The sequence below is a fragment of the Pseudochaenichthys georgianus genome, chromosome 16 (genome assembly GCF_902827115.2).
Source record: "Pseudochaenichthys georgianus chromosome 16, fPseGeo1.2, whole genome shotgun sequence".
NCBI lineage: Eukaryota > Metazoa > Chordata > Actinopteri > Perciformes > Channichthyidae > Pseudochaenichthys > Pseudochaenichthys georgianus.
The window spans coordinates 31,445,478-31,461,441 of record NC_047518.2 but is presented as its reverse complement, the minus strand read 5'-3'; the positions used below and the strand labels follow the sequence as shown (position 1 = coordinate 31,461,441).

Genomic DNA, 15,964 nt, shown 5'->3' with positions numbered 1-15,964 from the left:
GTCCGTGTTTGGCTCTCGAAGCGTTCCCGCATTGACGTCACTTCCGGCTTCCCCCAAAACTTCAAAATGAGTGAAGGAATTTCCCCGCGATGTTCGAAATTATTGATATTTAACGAAACGGTATCGCTTTTTCTTTTTTAAACTGACGGTTCGAGATTACTAGTAGCCCAATATTTTATTGCACAACAGTTGTTGGGATGGTGTCACAGGCTCTTTAATTAATGGATTATAGCACACTAATAATAGACAGATATAATTTGTCTAAACCTGCTGTATAATACCTTCTGTTGACTGCCAGAATTGCTTGGTTTGTAATATTGCCATGATGACGAGAGAGGAAAACAGTTGTAGTAATATAAAAGGTGTTCATAAGAGATGTAACAGAAGTTACATAAAGTACATAATAAATTATAAAGTTGTTAGGTGATAAAAAATGTTCATTGTTAAAATCTTTCCTTATCTTCCTACAACCACAGTTTGTAACACACTATATAGATATGTTTATATCATGGTGTAAATGTTAAATAGGGGTGTTAAAGTACACCTGTACAGTTTGTGTTCTGGCTGCAGCTGCCACATTCCTCGACTGCTCGACTGTTTCAAGAATTTCCCGAGCATCAAATAAACAGTTAGATTCAATGGCTGGCCGTCAAATATCTACCATATAAAAAGAATGCCTCCTTTACCTTTGAATGTTTGCCTCAAATCATATCAAAGCACCATTGGTAATGCCAACACACCTGTGCCTTTTGCAGGAAGAGCTGTAACCCGTGGCAGATAGGCTAAAGACATGTTCCCCTATGTATATCACAGTTTAGCAAATAATCACAGAATTGTTGTTTCAACTGTTTCTCCCACACATTAGAGCTGCCATATACTAGTATGTTGTTTATTACATTTTAATTTGTCATTAAATAAGACAAAGGATTCATCACTTAATGGTCATCACAATACAATTGCTGTGAAAACGGGTTAATCGGATGATATCATTGCAGTTTTGACTTTGTTTCTAATTCTTGGTGAAGATAAATTGCCACTGTTTGGGTCTTTTTTGCATAGCAGGATCACTACATTAGCTACATAACCACACTGGTATCTAGGAAAGAACCAGCACCAACTCTCTACTTCAGACTTTGTTCCACGTTAAAGCACACACGACCATAATTCTTCTACAGTATGTCACCCTTTTCACTCGGTGTTAGGGTAGTTGGCATTTTCCTCAAAGTGAAGTTACCTTTCCAACCTCGTCCAGGGCAGCCAAGGTCAAGAAAAATCTGTCAATCTGTTTGCAAATAACCACCTTTTTCTTTCTCACTCTTCACTTCAGGTTTTAAATGTGACTTTTCACAATGCTCTACATTCAAAATGTATAGGTTTCTCTGTTTACAACACGCATGCCAGTCACAGCCAGTCACCATTTTGTGTGGACTGTAAGGTCATAAAAACTCCAGTTATTAATAAAGTATGCATTTCAGAGAGGTGGGGAACACGCTGTCATGTCCTCAGGTGTCAACACAGGAAAAGCGATATGTTATATTATCAATTCAGTCCAGGAGGTGATACAAATGATCAGTGCCTCATAAAACAATTATAAGTTGACTATTTAAGATAGTCACTTCATTGATAATACCGTTTTTAATGTTAACTCAGTACAGCAGAGTCATGACAAGCTGCTTAATGTAAGCCTTGAGAATAGGTTCATATCCCCACTGAAAAGAAAGCAGCAACATAATCAAGTTGTTTTTGATCAATTGGAAAAGCAATAAAGTGTAACATGAGCATTAAGAGAAACAAACAAAGTCCTAAGAGTTACCTTTATTTTCAGATATGCTGGGGATAAAGTGTCATTCAAATCAAGTCACATGTACAACTTTCCAAAACAAAAGACATGTTCCATCCGGCATATGGCGTGTTCAGGCTTCTTGATCTGGTGAACCACAGAAGCCTAAACTGGCCTGACAGGTTAATCTGGTAGATAATAATACACCTAACTCTGTACATGTATAAACATGTGTTTTAAACGTACAAAGTGTTGCTCTCTATTCCTTAAATAATCTTATGTAACAGTTGAAACAAACCCAATTGCTTATATGTACCATCACAGAAAGTGTCCAAAGGTAATGGTTTACTATTTTCCAAACACAGCTGATGTTGTACACGTGCAATAACAACTCTCAAACGTGAAATTCCTCTGGTCAGCAAGTGTAAAAGTTAATCATTTACTTTTGTGTCAGTAATTCAGCAGTATACATGTTAGCCTGTGAGAGTAAAGTCACTGGTGATACAGTAGCCATAAAGAAGTAATATGATGGAGTAAACGGACGATAAGTACATAGTGTTCTAACAACAGCTGCCAAGAATATTAAAGAATGTCAGCTCGAGAGCAATTCCTGTGGTTAACCTTGTTTAGATGAAACACTTGCAGTGCATAGTGGTTGCTTTGGTTATCAAATTCACAGATGTTTTGTTCACGTTTTAGACATCTAGGTCAAACATTAAGTGTTCCAGTGACTGGATTCCAGAGTATAATTCAGATCCCAGTGATCCTGCATGTCTTTATTGTTCCTTTGGAATATGTCAGATATGTTAAAAGAGTTTTTAACAGTTAGATATTTTAGGGAAACTCTGAAATACATATAAATGTATCTATCAGAATCACAATAACAATGCTACAGCATGTGCATGTTTTCCATGTTCACCATCTGAGTTGGAACATGAATGCCAGTGGCAATTTTTATGGTAATCCATCCAATCAGAGTGGAGACATTTCTCTTCAAACCACAAATGCCAAGGGTGCACGTGAGCGCCACTTGTTGATGGTAGCAATTAGCAATGTTATATCACAGCAGTAGGTGTGTGTTTGGATTTTGGTTGGCAAATATGTGTTTTACATTTCATAACAATCTGGTTAAGATCTAATTTATTCATTACTCCCTTGTCCTCTTGCTTCTGATTAGACAACATGGGGAGGTGTGGGTGGAGGCCAACAGTCGGTATCCTTTTACTAAGAAGGGTTTAGTAAAATCCTTTAACTACACCACATCGGCTATCCTTTAAAATACTCTCTAACTGCAGTTTCACATGAAGTGCTTTTTACTTGATCTATAATTTTCCAATTACGTCCTTCGAAATGCAACCATCGAATCTTTGATTTCTTGGGGAGTCTGGGGACTTCCAGGGGATTTGACAAAGTTCAAAATAAAACAATTTCACTTTCAATTCTTAGAAACGGGTGTATAAATAGGATTGTTTTTGTACTGATCAGTGTCTTCAATATAAGTCCTGTAACTGTGCGTAGGTGTCATAGACTCTCAATAGTCTAATAAAAGGGATTTATCATTTAACAGTGAGATGATTTACTCCAACCCTAAACTGAGAAGTAAAACACAGTAACATAACACAACATTATTTGAATCTGCATAGCAAGAGCGTTGCTTGGGGGTTAATGTAAAAAAGGTCTGGAAAATATTTGACTGATTGATGTTGGATTTAATAGGAAAAGCTAGGACCTACTTTTCCAAGTAGTCAATGTAAGGTGAAGGTACATTTCAGACACAAAGGCAATTGAAATAACTTTACACAAGCACTTACATACAAACAAATGAACTTCATAAAAAAGAGATATTTAAAATCACATAACGTCTGGATATGAATGACTTATGATAGTTTAGTAATGCATTAGCTACTGTCATCACTGATGTTAATTTAGTTAAAGCTAAACCTAATTTGCAAAATACATCTTATTATTTAATAGATAATGTTGTCTGTATTTTAATTGTGTCTACATAATTGCTTCCATGTACTGTACCACAAATTGCATTTGAAAGACAAAGTAGTTTCTTAGAATGTAACTTCAAAAATAATTCAATAGACAAAAAATATGACAAGATTGTCCATGAACTGCATAACCGTGCTCTGTTGTTCCGGCTTCTCTCTTCTTCACGTTGTGCTCTGCAACGTGAGCGCTGTGTTACATTCCTCGTTACGTCCACGAGGCGCTTGGCTCCGCCCCCCTGGTGTACTGAAAGTGTGTCACTGGGTTAAAGTGGCTCGATCGTCTGGGTTTAGGGGCGCGGCCGACAAAATGGGTCACATGGGCGAGCCCACTATCGAGAACATTTAGTTCTCCTGAATAACCCGCAGTCACACACAACAAGGGGGAGCTCCTCCGACTCAGACGCTAGTTCTCTCTCACCGACTCGGACCTGCAGAGTATTTCCACAAATAGACTACTGAAATTAGATTTATCTTTAAACTGCTCACGCACAAACAATTGTAATATCTTCGTGGGTGTTTTGGGGAAAGTGGCAACAGTCGTGACAGATATTTTGCATTATATCTGTTTTCCTATTCCTCGAAACGAAATGCCTGAGGACATGGGGACAGCCAAGCCTGGTAAGAAACCAATATTTTACAACGATTGTCGCAGTGAAATGCAAAGACTGAGTTTTTCATTGCATGCACTATGCAAACTTTATTGCAGGGATAGTGTCAACATTGACGTAAATGAAGTGTTATGTATAATTTATTATAAAACTGATTTAAAGTAGGCTACAACAAGTTGTTTTATGTATGTATTGCCGGTATTGACACTACAGTGGCTTTTGGCATGGAATTATGAAAATACTATACATATATATATATATACTTATGAGTTGAATTGACCGAATGCATCATAATGAGTATGTTATAATCCGTCCAGGAATTAAGAAAGTATTTATTGGAGGGCAAAGCACTAATGAATGGCGTCCTGCCATTGAAACTGTTTTCTATGTTGCTGTAGTGCAGCATCGTCAGGAAATGTTGGCACACTTGTTAAACATATTTTTTATATGTCATGTTTTGTAATAAAACGGCTGTTGTGTCCACAAATCGCGTTTTATAAAACGGGGTTAGGAGTGCCATTGCGGGGCTGAGTCGCTGCTACATTTGATTTGACACAACAGTGTTTATCTTCCCTCGCTCACATGGACAGCGTAGCCTAGCCATGTGCCCGTGTGTAGACGCGCTCATGGAACACTGCTCTGATTGGTCGAGGGGCGTTCCTCTTTGCGGGCATGCTCTCAGTTAGAACTCTTCTCTGATTGGCTGGAGCGGAGCCCATGACGCAGAACATTGTATAATCCACGCTGTATCACAGCCATCCCCGCGAGAGGCTGCACTGCAAGATACACGTGAGAACGTGTAGAAAGCAGCCAGTGACCTAGATCTGCTTCATCCCTTCCTCGCGCTTCGCTTTCACAGAAATTCATGACAGGTCCACGTGTGGGTGGGCACACAGACATTTAAATTGTTTTCGAGTTGATGAGGAAAAAAACACTCGTCTTTTACACAAATATTCCACTCAAGACGTGCATTTAAACTTTAAATGGAAAATAACTAGAATGTTTGGAATTGTTCCCTGTTTCAAGTCTCTCACTTTAACTGGAACAGTTAATTTCAAGTATTTTTGACCAAGGGCAGTGGCATAAAACAATTTAAACAATGTTTGAAAAAAAAGATACAGTAATTTCAAATAATAAAGCGGCAACTATTATCAAGATAAATATAACTGCCAGCTATTTTTGATATTAGCAATTATTAAAAAAAAATTCGGCAGATTGGAAAATCCCAAATCATGTTTGAAGTTTTCTAAAACAGCTTTACAGACACACAGCTGACAGCCACCTGATGTTCATCCTCTAAAACTTTAAATGCCATGTTCTTATTACTAAGCAGCTGAGCTGTTTTCTGGCCAAACATTACATAACCCCATCACTTACCCTCTGCATTCGTTTCTTGCCTGTTATGTTGCTCCAGTGCTTCACTGACCTTGTCTGAAGCACACTCCCATAGCACAGAAACCAATGTATGTTATGTAATGGTGTTATTCAACTAGTAAGCGCTGGAGGTGAGAAAGCGGGTCAATCTTAGCAAGATATCATCCAGCCAGAGATCACAGATTTTGGACTGCATCTCTGTCCGGGCGTCTCAGACATCATGTACTTTCTGTACTGCCAAGAGTTTGTTTATTTGGCTGATATAATTTTTTTTATAAACTCCTGCTATCCTCTCTGGTTCACAGTGACTTTGGCAAGCTTGATAGGTTGCGGAGCTGCAAAAACATTCAATATCCTGATATGGTTGTTAATAGTGGTGTGTGTATTTCTGTTGCTCAGAAATAGATTGTCAGAAGCCCAAAGATATCCCATTTTGCATTGTGTGTTTGCTAAAGGTTTCATATTAGAACACTATAGCTATAGCAGGGGTTCCCACACATAGACTATACTTTGGCGGGCCGCCCAGGTATATTAACGGCCGCCCAAGTATATTTCGCGACCCATCTTTTTATAATTAAAAAAAAAAAATATATATATATATATATATATATTTTTTTTTTTTTATTCGTCCGTGACCACGACGCCATCTGCGATCGATTAACTTGTGGACAATGATCCCTCGCTCCCTTGCACTGATCTCGCCTCCTTCTGGCCTGTTAAGTGGCCTGCCTCACACAGGGTGACTGGCTGTCCACATGATGTGGCCTGCCGACATGGCCACTGTCATACAGATCATAAATCAAAGCCCTTGATTGGTCTCTGTGTGTCATTCAAGCTCGGGATAAGCTCAGCTCAGGTGAGGTAAAGGACTCTCTGAGTGTTTAGATAGTTAACTTAGTCTAAGTTCTCAGTCTTAAGGTGAAAAAAGGCAAGATACACTTTTAAAAGTTGTTGAGAGAAAACTAGTCTTTGCTGCTGCCTCAAAGAGGAGCAGGGGGGAGAGGAGGGAGACAGGAGAGGCTGATTCAGGAGCACAGACACACTCACAACTATAAATGAACCAAAAATAAATTAATAAACAAGTTTCAGTGTTTTTTTCATATTGGAAATGGTATGTATGTTATTGGTTATGGCCATGATTTTATGATTATTGAAATGTATACAGTTCTGTTTAATATAGGTGTTTCCATAGATCTAGTCTCTTTATTTTCCCCTCAAAATGCACCAGATTGATGCATTTAACTCCAAAATAAAATCTTACCGGGGGGGCATGCCCCTGGACCCCATAGAGGATTTGAGGTCGACCCCCACTAAAAATCACATGGATAGGTTCCTAAATACATTTATAAATACATACATTTTTAAATAGTAACCCATTTCCATATGTTCATGTGTGGGTAGTAGATTTAAACTATAGGGCTATCATTATGGGCCCTGCCTGTACCTGTTCGCTCTGCCATCGCGTGAAGGGTCTGCTAACAAGCGACCAACAGAAAGGTTAATGTTGTTGCACGTCACCTTACACCACTACCGCTATTTCAGATATGTGGGAAACAGACCTGTGGGAAACACTGGCAGTTAATGGACCAGCACCAGAGGTGTTCCCAGACACACAGGCGTTGGAGCTGTTCTTCATGAAATCCCAGAAGGATGAAGTGCTCTGACAAACAGTGCCATATTTGCACAAAAAAGAATATACAGGAATGAAAAGTCAATAAATAAACATGTTGTTAAAACTTTTTTTTTTCGGGCACCCCCCGCTGCCACCACCCGCCCAAGTATATTTCAGATCTGTGGGAAACACTAATAGGATAGTCTAAAGTGCTTGAATGGCAAACCACTGGTAACAATGCATAAGAACATGGATACTGCCATACTGGATATAGTAAATCATTCCATTAACAGCCTTGAGATATGGGGAAGTGATTAACCTGCTATAACATGTCATGTCTCTCCCTCTCCACAGGAGGAGTCATAGCCTATATTTCCTCTGGCTCTGCCTCCAGTCCAGAGTCCTGTATGAGCCCCAGCAGAAGCTATTTGACCACATCCCAGGCCGTGTCCCGCCCCTCCCTCCCCAGCAGGGCAGTGGGCATGGTGGTGGATATCTCTCCGCCTACTAAAAATGGCCACCAACGTAGCCATGGCATTGAGAAGGCTGGGCGCTCCTCCACATCTACCAAGAGCAACATTACCAGTAAGCATATCAAAATGTTATCATACAAAATATTATGCTAATGAGAAAAAAATGGCATATCTGATCACTGCTCGTCTTTGCAGAAATTAACGGCATGGTGCTGTTGTGCAAGGTGTGTGGTGATGTGGCATCCGGCTTCCACTACGGCGTCCATGCATGCGAGGGCTGCAAGGTGAGACTAGTTCCTGGAACAGAACTTGTCCTCTAAAAATGTTATCCTCTTTCCACCATGACTAACGCTTTTCATCTTGTGGTTCCTTAGGGTTTCTTCAGAAGAAGCATCCAGCAAAACATCCAGTACAAGAAGTGTCTTAAGATGGAGAACTGCACCATCATGAGAATCAACCGGAACCGCTGCCAGCAGTGCCGCTTCAAGAAGTGTCTGTCTGTCGGCATGTCCAGAGATGGTGAGCAGCATATTAAGTTTCAGTGAGCTGGTGTGATTCATTTACTCTTGACACATTCTAATGGCTGTCACTTTGCTACTCCCAGCTGTCCGATTTGGCCGCATCCCAAAGAGGGAAAAGCAAAGGATGCTGCTGGAGATGCAGAATGCCATGAACAACATGATGAGCAACAACAGCCAGCTGCACAGCATGCTGCACGGCCACCAGAGCGTGTCTCCCATGGAGGCCATGACCAGCGACGCCGGCTCCTCGACCTCTTCCTCCTCTGCTTCCGATTCCCTGTCAAGCTCAAACCCCTCATCCCCGCTCTGCCCCCAGGACTCAGAGTCTGTGGTTTCAATGGACACCAACTCCAGCTCTGGCTCCTCCTGCGCGTCAGACAGCGGAGAGGATGAGTCCCTCATTGCTTTAAACAGGCAGCACCAAGAGGCCTTTGCATTCGGCCAGCAGAGGGCGCAGCGAGAGGGCCAGGCGTCGCCCACGTTGAGCAGCACCGCCCTGGAGGTGGGGGGTGACGGCCGGGCGGAGGAGCAGCAGCAGCAGCAGCAGCAGCAGCAGCAGGAGAACTGGAGCTGCTGGAACAACAATGCAGTTGTGGGGGGGTACCAGCAAGGTTCTTACAGTAAAGTCCAGCACGTCAGCAACACTGCTTACAGCGAGGAGAAGGTTTACCAGCAGCAGCCTCAGCAGCTCAACAGCACCCTGAAGTGTGAGCCCTCAGATGACAGCAACACACAACATGGGTTTAACACAAAACCGGCCTCAAGTGGTTACAATGGACCAACCAGCTGCGTGAATAATAGAGCATACTTGGTGAGTTATCTATCTATTCATCTATAAAAACATATTTCTATTCTGCTTTTACCACTGAAGTTAAAGCTTTGATGAGCCTCTCTGATTGACCTTCTGTCTGAATGTTTCTTCAGGTCTGTCCAATGAACGCTTCACCCTACGTGGACCCCCACAAGCCGAGCCAGGAGATCTGGGAGGAGTTCTCCATGAGTTTCACCCCCGCCGTGCGGGATGTGGTCGACTTTGCCAAGAGGATTTCGGGCTTCTGCGACCTCCCGGAGCACGACCAGGTCGGCCTGTTGAAAGCTGGAACTTTTGAGGTAAGAGGGCAAACAAGCAACATTTTGAAGTGAAACACTGCAGGCTCTTTAAACACTAGGAGCCAATGTGGCTTTCCCAAACAGAGCTGTGAAAGCTGTGAAAGTTTCAACAGAAATAAAAGAGACTTCACAACTTTTTCTTTTTGCGCAACTGAGATTAAATACGTTTTTCATCATATAACTACCATCAGATTTATTATACAGACAGATTAAATTGCTTACCTGCACAAACCACACCATAAACTAAAGAAACCCTTCCCTTTTCTGACTCCCAGGTGCTGATGGTCAGATTTGCCTCCCTGTTCAACGCCGTTGAGCGGACGGTGACCTTCCTGAGTGGAAAGCGTTACAGCCTTGACACGCTGCGGGCGCTGGGCGCCGGAGAGCTGCTCAACTCCATGTGCGAGTTCAGCGAGAAGCTGGCTGCGCTGAGGCTGGACTCTGAGGAAATGAACCTCTTCACAGCCGTGGTGCTCGTCTCAGCCGGTAAGAGCACACTTTGAATATTTTCATGTGTGAGAGCACATTGGAATGGACAAGTTATTCACTATTGCTGTTAGAAGGCTCTTTATGAACCTTGCAGTGAGAATATATGATCTATTTGAATTTAATCAACATATAGACATATACACAGTATTAAAACAACTATTGATGTATTTAAGGGCAACCACACTGCACTACACATTCAATTTGTTAGATCAGTCCCTCTGATGTGATTTAAAACATTATTAAAACCCTGCTCTGTCTGACATTGACCTTTTCTCCCCTCTTGTCCCGGCACAGATCGTTCAGGGATCCAGGACCTGAACTCGGTCGAGGCCCTGCAGGACAAACTGATCCGGGGTCTGAGGAACTTGGTGATGCAGAACCACGGCGAAGAGTCGGCCACCACCTTCACCAAGCTGCTGCTCAAGCTTCCCGAGCTGCGTTCACTCAACAACATGCACTCGGAGGAACTGCTGTCCTTCAAAGTGCACCCTTGAAATCTTCCTGAGGGGTCACACCTCCACCTAATCCACACACCTCCACCACCACCTCCACCAGGACCTGCCTCTATCTTCCCCCTCACCCTCCCTGTTCGACCAATCCAGTTGTTTGTTTCTAGAATGTATTGAAAGTTATTTTTTATTCTATTTTTGTTAAGTCGACCATCTGGGGTCTGAAGAGAGAAAAATATAAAACATGTACTGTATTTATAGAAGAGATAGCTCGTTGCACACAAACACACGCAAGTGCATGTGTGTCAGAGGTTCTTAGTTTTGCAAACTTGGAGGCGCTTTTCAATTCTCCAGAGAACAAAGAGTACTTTGTGAAAAGATATGAGTAGAAACCAATTAGTCGATTCCAAAGGGTGTTCTCTGATGAGCGGGTGAATGTGAGAGACAATATGAACCTTACATACTGCATGTTTGTTTGGTCCAATATTTGACTGATACATGTCGCAAGGAAGGCAAGCTATCAGAAAATGTATTGAAGAATGTGTGACGACCGCTGCTAATGCATGGCTGTACTTAATGCATGGCTGTATTTAATGCAAACTATTATTACTTGGATCTTCTACCCTTGCCTCAGAAAGCATCAGTTCAAAGTTTCAGCATTTATAGTGTTTTTATTTAATTTTTTACTTGTGTTTGTCAACTGCCTGTACACTGCCTGGTGATTTCTGGAAGGGTCAATGATGCCATTTTCAGCAACACTACATTTGCCCATGTTCTGGAGCAGAAAAACCAAGTAACATGTAAAGGCTACATGAAAACGTATTTGCTGTTTACCCCACTTTCTGTTTTTTGTGTGTTTTTAATCAAAGTTTTTGTGCATTCAGCATAGCACTGAATTTGATGTGGTTGTCATATATTTTGTTGAAATATCTGTTTCTTCAACTGGCAACCATGCCATATGTAAATATCTATATAAATATATAAATATCTGATGAATAGAGTATAAATACAAGTGGAGAATACTCTTTGTGTTTTTATTGATATCCAAGTATTTTTGCACATATCAATCTTCAGAGTAGTAGCGACTGTTATCCACTGGGTGGAGCTATTTTTACACCTTGATTTCAACTCACTTGTGAAACCCTGTTAGTTTGTCTTTGCAAGTTGTTCATAATATGAATGATTTTATTGTCCAATACTCAATAAGTAGCTTCTCTTCAGAGAGATTTTCTTATTTACGTGAATTTCAAATCAGCTGCACAATTATTTTTTTTAAAGAAGACACTCGTCTCAAATCCTTCTCTCATAGGTATTTCATTTAAAGGTCCCATGTCATGGCCATTTCTACTGATCATAATTCCATTGTATGGCTTGTTGGAGCTCCTGCCCCCCCCTCCCTCCCAGTGGCCGTCTGCGAGACACAGCGAAACCCAGCCCGAAACATTCACACACACCCGCAGCCTGGCTGGGAGTTTGTGTGTGTGCTCAGGCCGAGTTCCGCGATGTCTCGCCGACCCCACACCAGTGAGCCAGCTCACAATGTCCCGCTCCTCGCAGCAGCGAGCCTCGCAACGTCCCGCCGAGTGTGTGTGTGTGTGAGGAAGTCCGCGTATTGGTCCAAACGTAACGGCTCCGCAGATTGGGCCAAATGGACCAATCCGCGGAGCAGTTACGTTACATCCCTATACCATAGCCCTATACCCAAGAAATAAACAATGGAAAAAGAGAAATCTCCAACGAGGCCTTCTGGGGCAGCAGACAGGTCTTTTTGTACTCGCTACAGGGTGTACTTTAAGGGTTTCTGACTGCAGACCGTTTACATGCATAAAAACCTACATAACACATAAGGGGATGGGTAATAACCAGAAAAGCATGACATGGGACCTTTAAATGCGGGATAAAGCGCTCAGATTGTATGATCATTGTATTAAAAGATATGTTTCAGAATAACATTTATACTTATGAGTATTCATAGTACACTAAACATACAACAAGGTGACATTTTACGATTGATTAAAACCACCTCGTTGCAGAGCAGGTCCACAGATTTGAAGCCAAAATTGCAGACCCAAAACTTCTAAATCTCTAAAATCTGGCTGCAGAATTCCACATACATTAAATACAGTAGTTGTACCGTTGTATGGTAAAAGCAGGAGCTATATATCAGTGAAAAAGAGGTATAAAACAAATCACATAAAACAGCTGAGGATACTTTTCTCAGATATTTAACAGTAGGCTAATTTATTTTCAAGTCGGTGTTTTAAGAGTGGAGATTGTGTTTGTATTCAGAGCTCTTATAATGTAAATTGTCAGCAACTATTTACGAGTTTAAAGTCCAACGATCCATGAGCAGGCTGCACAATAGTCACTTACTCGTAGCAATTCATCATGCACAAAGTGAAAACACCTGTGGAGGATCATCATGTGCAGGTTTTTTCCATGTCATCAAATAATTACACTATATAGAAATAACTGTGTTTAGTGTAGACAATTCAAATATGTTATTATAATTCAAAAGAAAAGTCATTAATGATAGGTTGGTGTTTTTGGTTCAGTATAGAATTGTCTGCACAAACATTTTATCCTCTTTGTATCCAAATTCTGTTGTTGTTTTATTCAAATGTGAGTGACCACACGACATCAGCATCCACTCTGATCTCATGAAGAAGAAAATGAGTCAGGTAAAGAGGAAACTACTTAAGTAAATTCTGATGTTTTATGTCAGAAATATGAGAGAAACTAAACTGTGATTGAGTGTTAATGTTCAAACATTTGTATTACAATTAAATCGCACCCTGTTTAAACAGATCAGAATATAAATGTTGAATGTGTCACAAAAGGCAAATATCACATGTGTAAATGACAGGAAACAATAGAACACATGTGTCTGATCTAGGATCCAACTTTCTGTCCTACAACCAATGTTACTCACCGAAACAAGCCATGGGAATGCTCAACATTTTCCTATGAAACCCTGGTTGCAAAACTCCACAAGGCATCTTTTATTGTTTCTGATTTGTTTGATTGCTTCGGGTACATTTTCTTGAACCTGATCACTAAAACCACAAACGAGTAGCAAGCTTCAGAACATTTGCAATTCAAGGCTTTCTAGATGGTTAATTCAAATCTGAGAATAGACTGAACGTCAACATACACTCAGTGCTGATGATGATGTAAATGTAGCAAAACATAAATCTCTGATATTATCTGTCAAAAATAAAGTTGGAATCAACTAAAACATTTCCACTTAGTATTAAAACATCAGAGTGTTCAAATAGTTCAGATAAGCTCTGATGCAAAGTCAGCCGCAGCAGTTAGTTGGACATTTTCAAATTCTGGCGTCTTTGAAAAGAGACAATTAATATTCAGTATAATCCTTTTTTGTCTTTTTAAACCCCTGGGGATAAAGAGACGTTTGAGTGTTTTAGGCTCCTAAAATAGGATCAAAAACTGGGATGTTATCAACATTAAGTTGTATATAACATATCAATAAAGGCTGGTGCATTTTGAGGAAAAGCAAGTGCCTTTAACTCTCTCCTCTATAATTATATGACTACTGTTGTCTGGTTTTCAGGACTTTCGTTTTATCTGTAATTAACTAAAACCTTTGTCTTAAATTAAGGTTTTGGAGATCTCACTGACATCATTTAAAAAAAAATCTTATATATGCACATATACAGATAAAGCTTTTATTGTGTATATATATCTATCTATATATATATATATATATATAGATAGATAGATATATATATATACACAATATATATATATATATATATATAAATTATCTCTACTTATGGTGCGCTGCACATCAAATGTTTACGTTTATAAACAGCAGAAATGTGTCTTCAGACTTTGATAGAGGAAACACTTTTCATCAAAGCTGTGTCACAGTTTTTCTCATCCAATCGGTGTCTTTTAAAGTTCATCAAGTAGCTAGAGATGAGCTGTACGGATTTGCCTCAAACACACAGTTGTAGTAGTAAAACACCAAACAAGCAACTGAAGAAATCTATATTTGGTAAGTGGATATCTAAGCTATATATCTATAGCTTCATTAAGTGTGATTGTTTCTGTAACTATCTTCAATTTCTTTATTTTGCTTGTGACATGAAACAGGAAAGATTAGTGAGGAGAGACAGCATACACATTTTAATTGTATGTATCTTGTCTTAATTGTATTTTATTTTTATCAACTTCAGAATTCCTTATTTTTTAGGTGTTTTTTCTGAGAAGAACATGAATATTACAATTTTAATTTGTCAAAGGAGTGTGTAGTTGTCACCCACAAGCCATCTGGCAATATATAGATACTCATTAATGAATCAATATGTAATCTTATATATCAATCGGAAATGGGCCATTCTGCATGACTCTTGTGGTTTGTTCTTAAATTATATATTGATGCTTGTACTTTTAGTACTTAAGTATATGAGTGCAAATTGAGCATGCTGGATCTTTAAAGTTAAAGTCAGCATGGACGAGACTCTGATGGTGATTCTCCTGCTCTCAGGTGAGATCATGTGAAGCATGATAGATTATGAGATTATGGGAACAAACCATCAAATAATCCTATTTGTCAGCTGTGAGATGTTTTTGATATTTGGTCTGTATATGGTTGAACATCATATTTTTCAAAAAACATCACATTTTGTCCAATTATTTTTGAGTAAAACAACGTTTTAATTTCTGTTTGACTTTCCAAATATCACGTTTCCACAAATCTACCTTGCTCCTCAGGCTTCTGCACCCCCTGCACCCCTTTTCGAAACAGCTACCTCTTCATCAATAAGAACATGACCTGGGATGAAGCATATCAGTACTGCCTCATGGAGCAAAATGAACTGGCCCAAATACAAAGCTTGGAAAACAACACCTCAATGATGAACATTCAGACTGCGGGGTACACAGACAAGGCCTGGATCGGACTGTTTGAGAACGCTTCAGATTGGACCTGGGTGGATGGAGAAACAGCCACATATTTTGAATGGGGAAATGTTCAGCCAGATAACATTGACACTGACGAGTACTGTGTGACCATTGACAATGATGGACGCTGGGGCTTTGCCAACTGCTCACTTAAGAAACCCTTTGTTTGTCAAGATGGTAATTAGCATCGTTTTGATATTTCAGTGCTCTCCTTTCTGGTTCAACTCAACTAGAATGATCTGACATCTCGTCTTACTTAGCAGAATATCTTACATTTCACAACTGCAACAACATGATGTTTCCAGCGCTTATTTTCCACAATCTACACATTTTGGAGGTCCTTGTTCCATACTTTTTCGTTGTTTAGCTTGCATTTTTATGCATTACCATGATGTGGAGTGTAAGGAAATATTTGTATGTATTCATGCAAACTGTGAAGAAGCTTGAAAATGATTTGAGTAAGAAAACTGTGAACTGTTTTCGGGGCCTGTGAACATTTGGTTTTGTGAGGACAGAGGAAGAGGGGGAAGGTATGGAGTTGACATACAGTCATCTCAGATCCCTGTGATAAGGAAGCTGAGCCACTGGGATTGGGGACTTAAGATGTGAGCTGTTGATACTA

At 40.2% G+C, this 15,964-nt stretch overlaps 1 protein-coding gene across 1 annotated transcript; it reads left to right on the top strand.

The window, feature by feature from the left end:
* The first annotated feature begins 4,117 nt into the window (after positions 1–4,117).
* nr1d2a (nuclear receptor subfamily 1, group D, member 2a) lies at positions 4,118–11,435 on the top strand. Its single transcript, XM_034102674.1, has 8 exons — positions 4,118–4,395; positions 7,726–7,956; positions 8,040–8,128; positions 8,219–8,363; positions 8,449–9,176; positions 9,290–9,475; positions 9,751–9,961; positions 10,259–11,435. Exons 1-8 carry the CDS (start codon positions 4,365–4,367, stop codon positions 10,456–10,458), a joined length of 1,821 nt encoding a protein of 606 aa, XP_033958565.1. The 5' UTR covers positions 4,118–4,364; the 3' UTR covers positions 10,459–11,435.
* Positions 11,436–15,964: the final 4,529 nt, after the last annotated feature.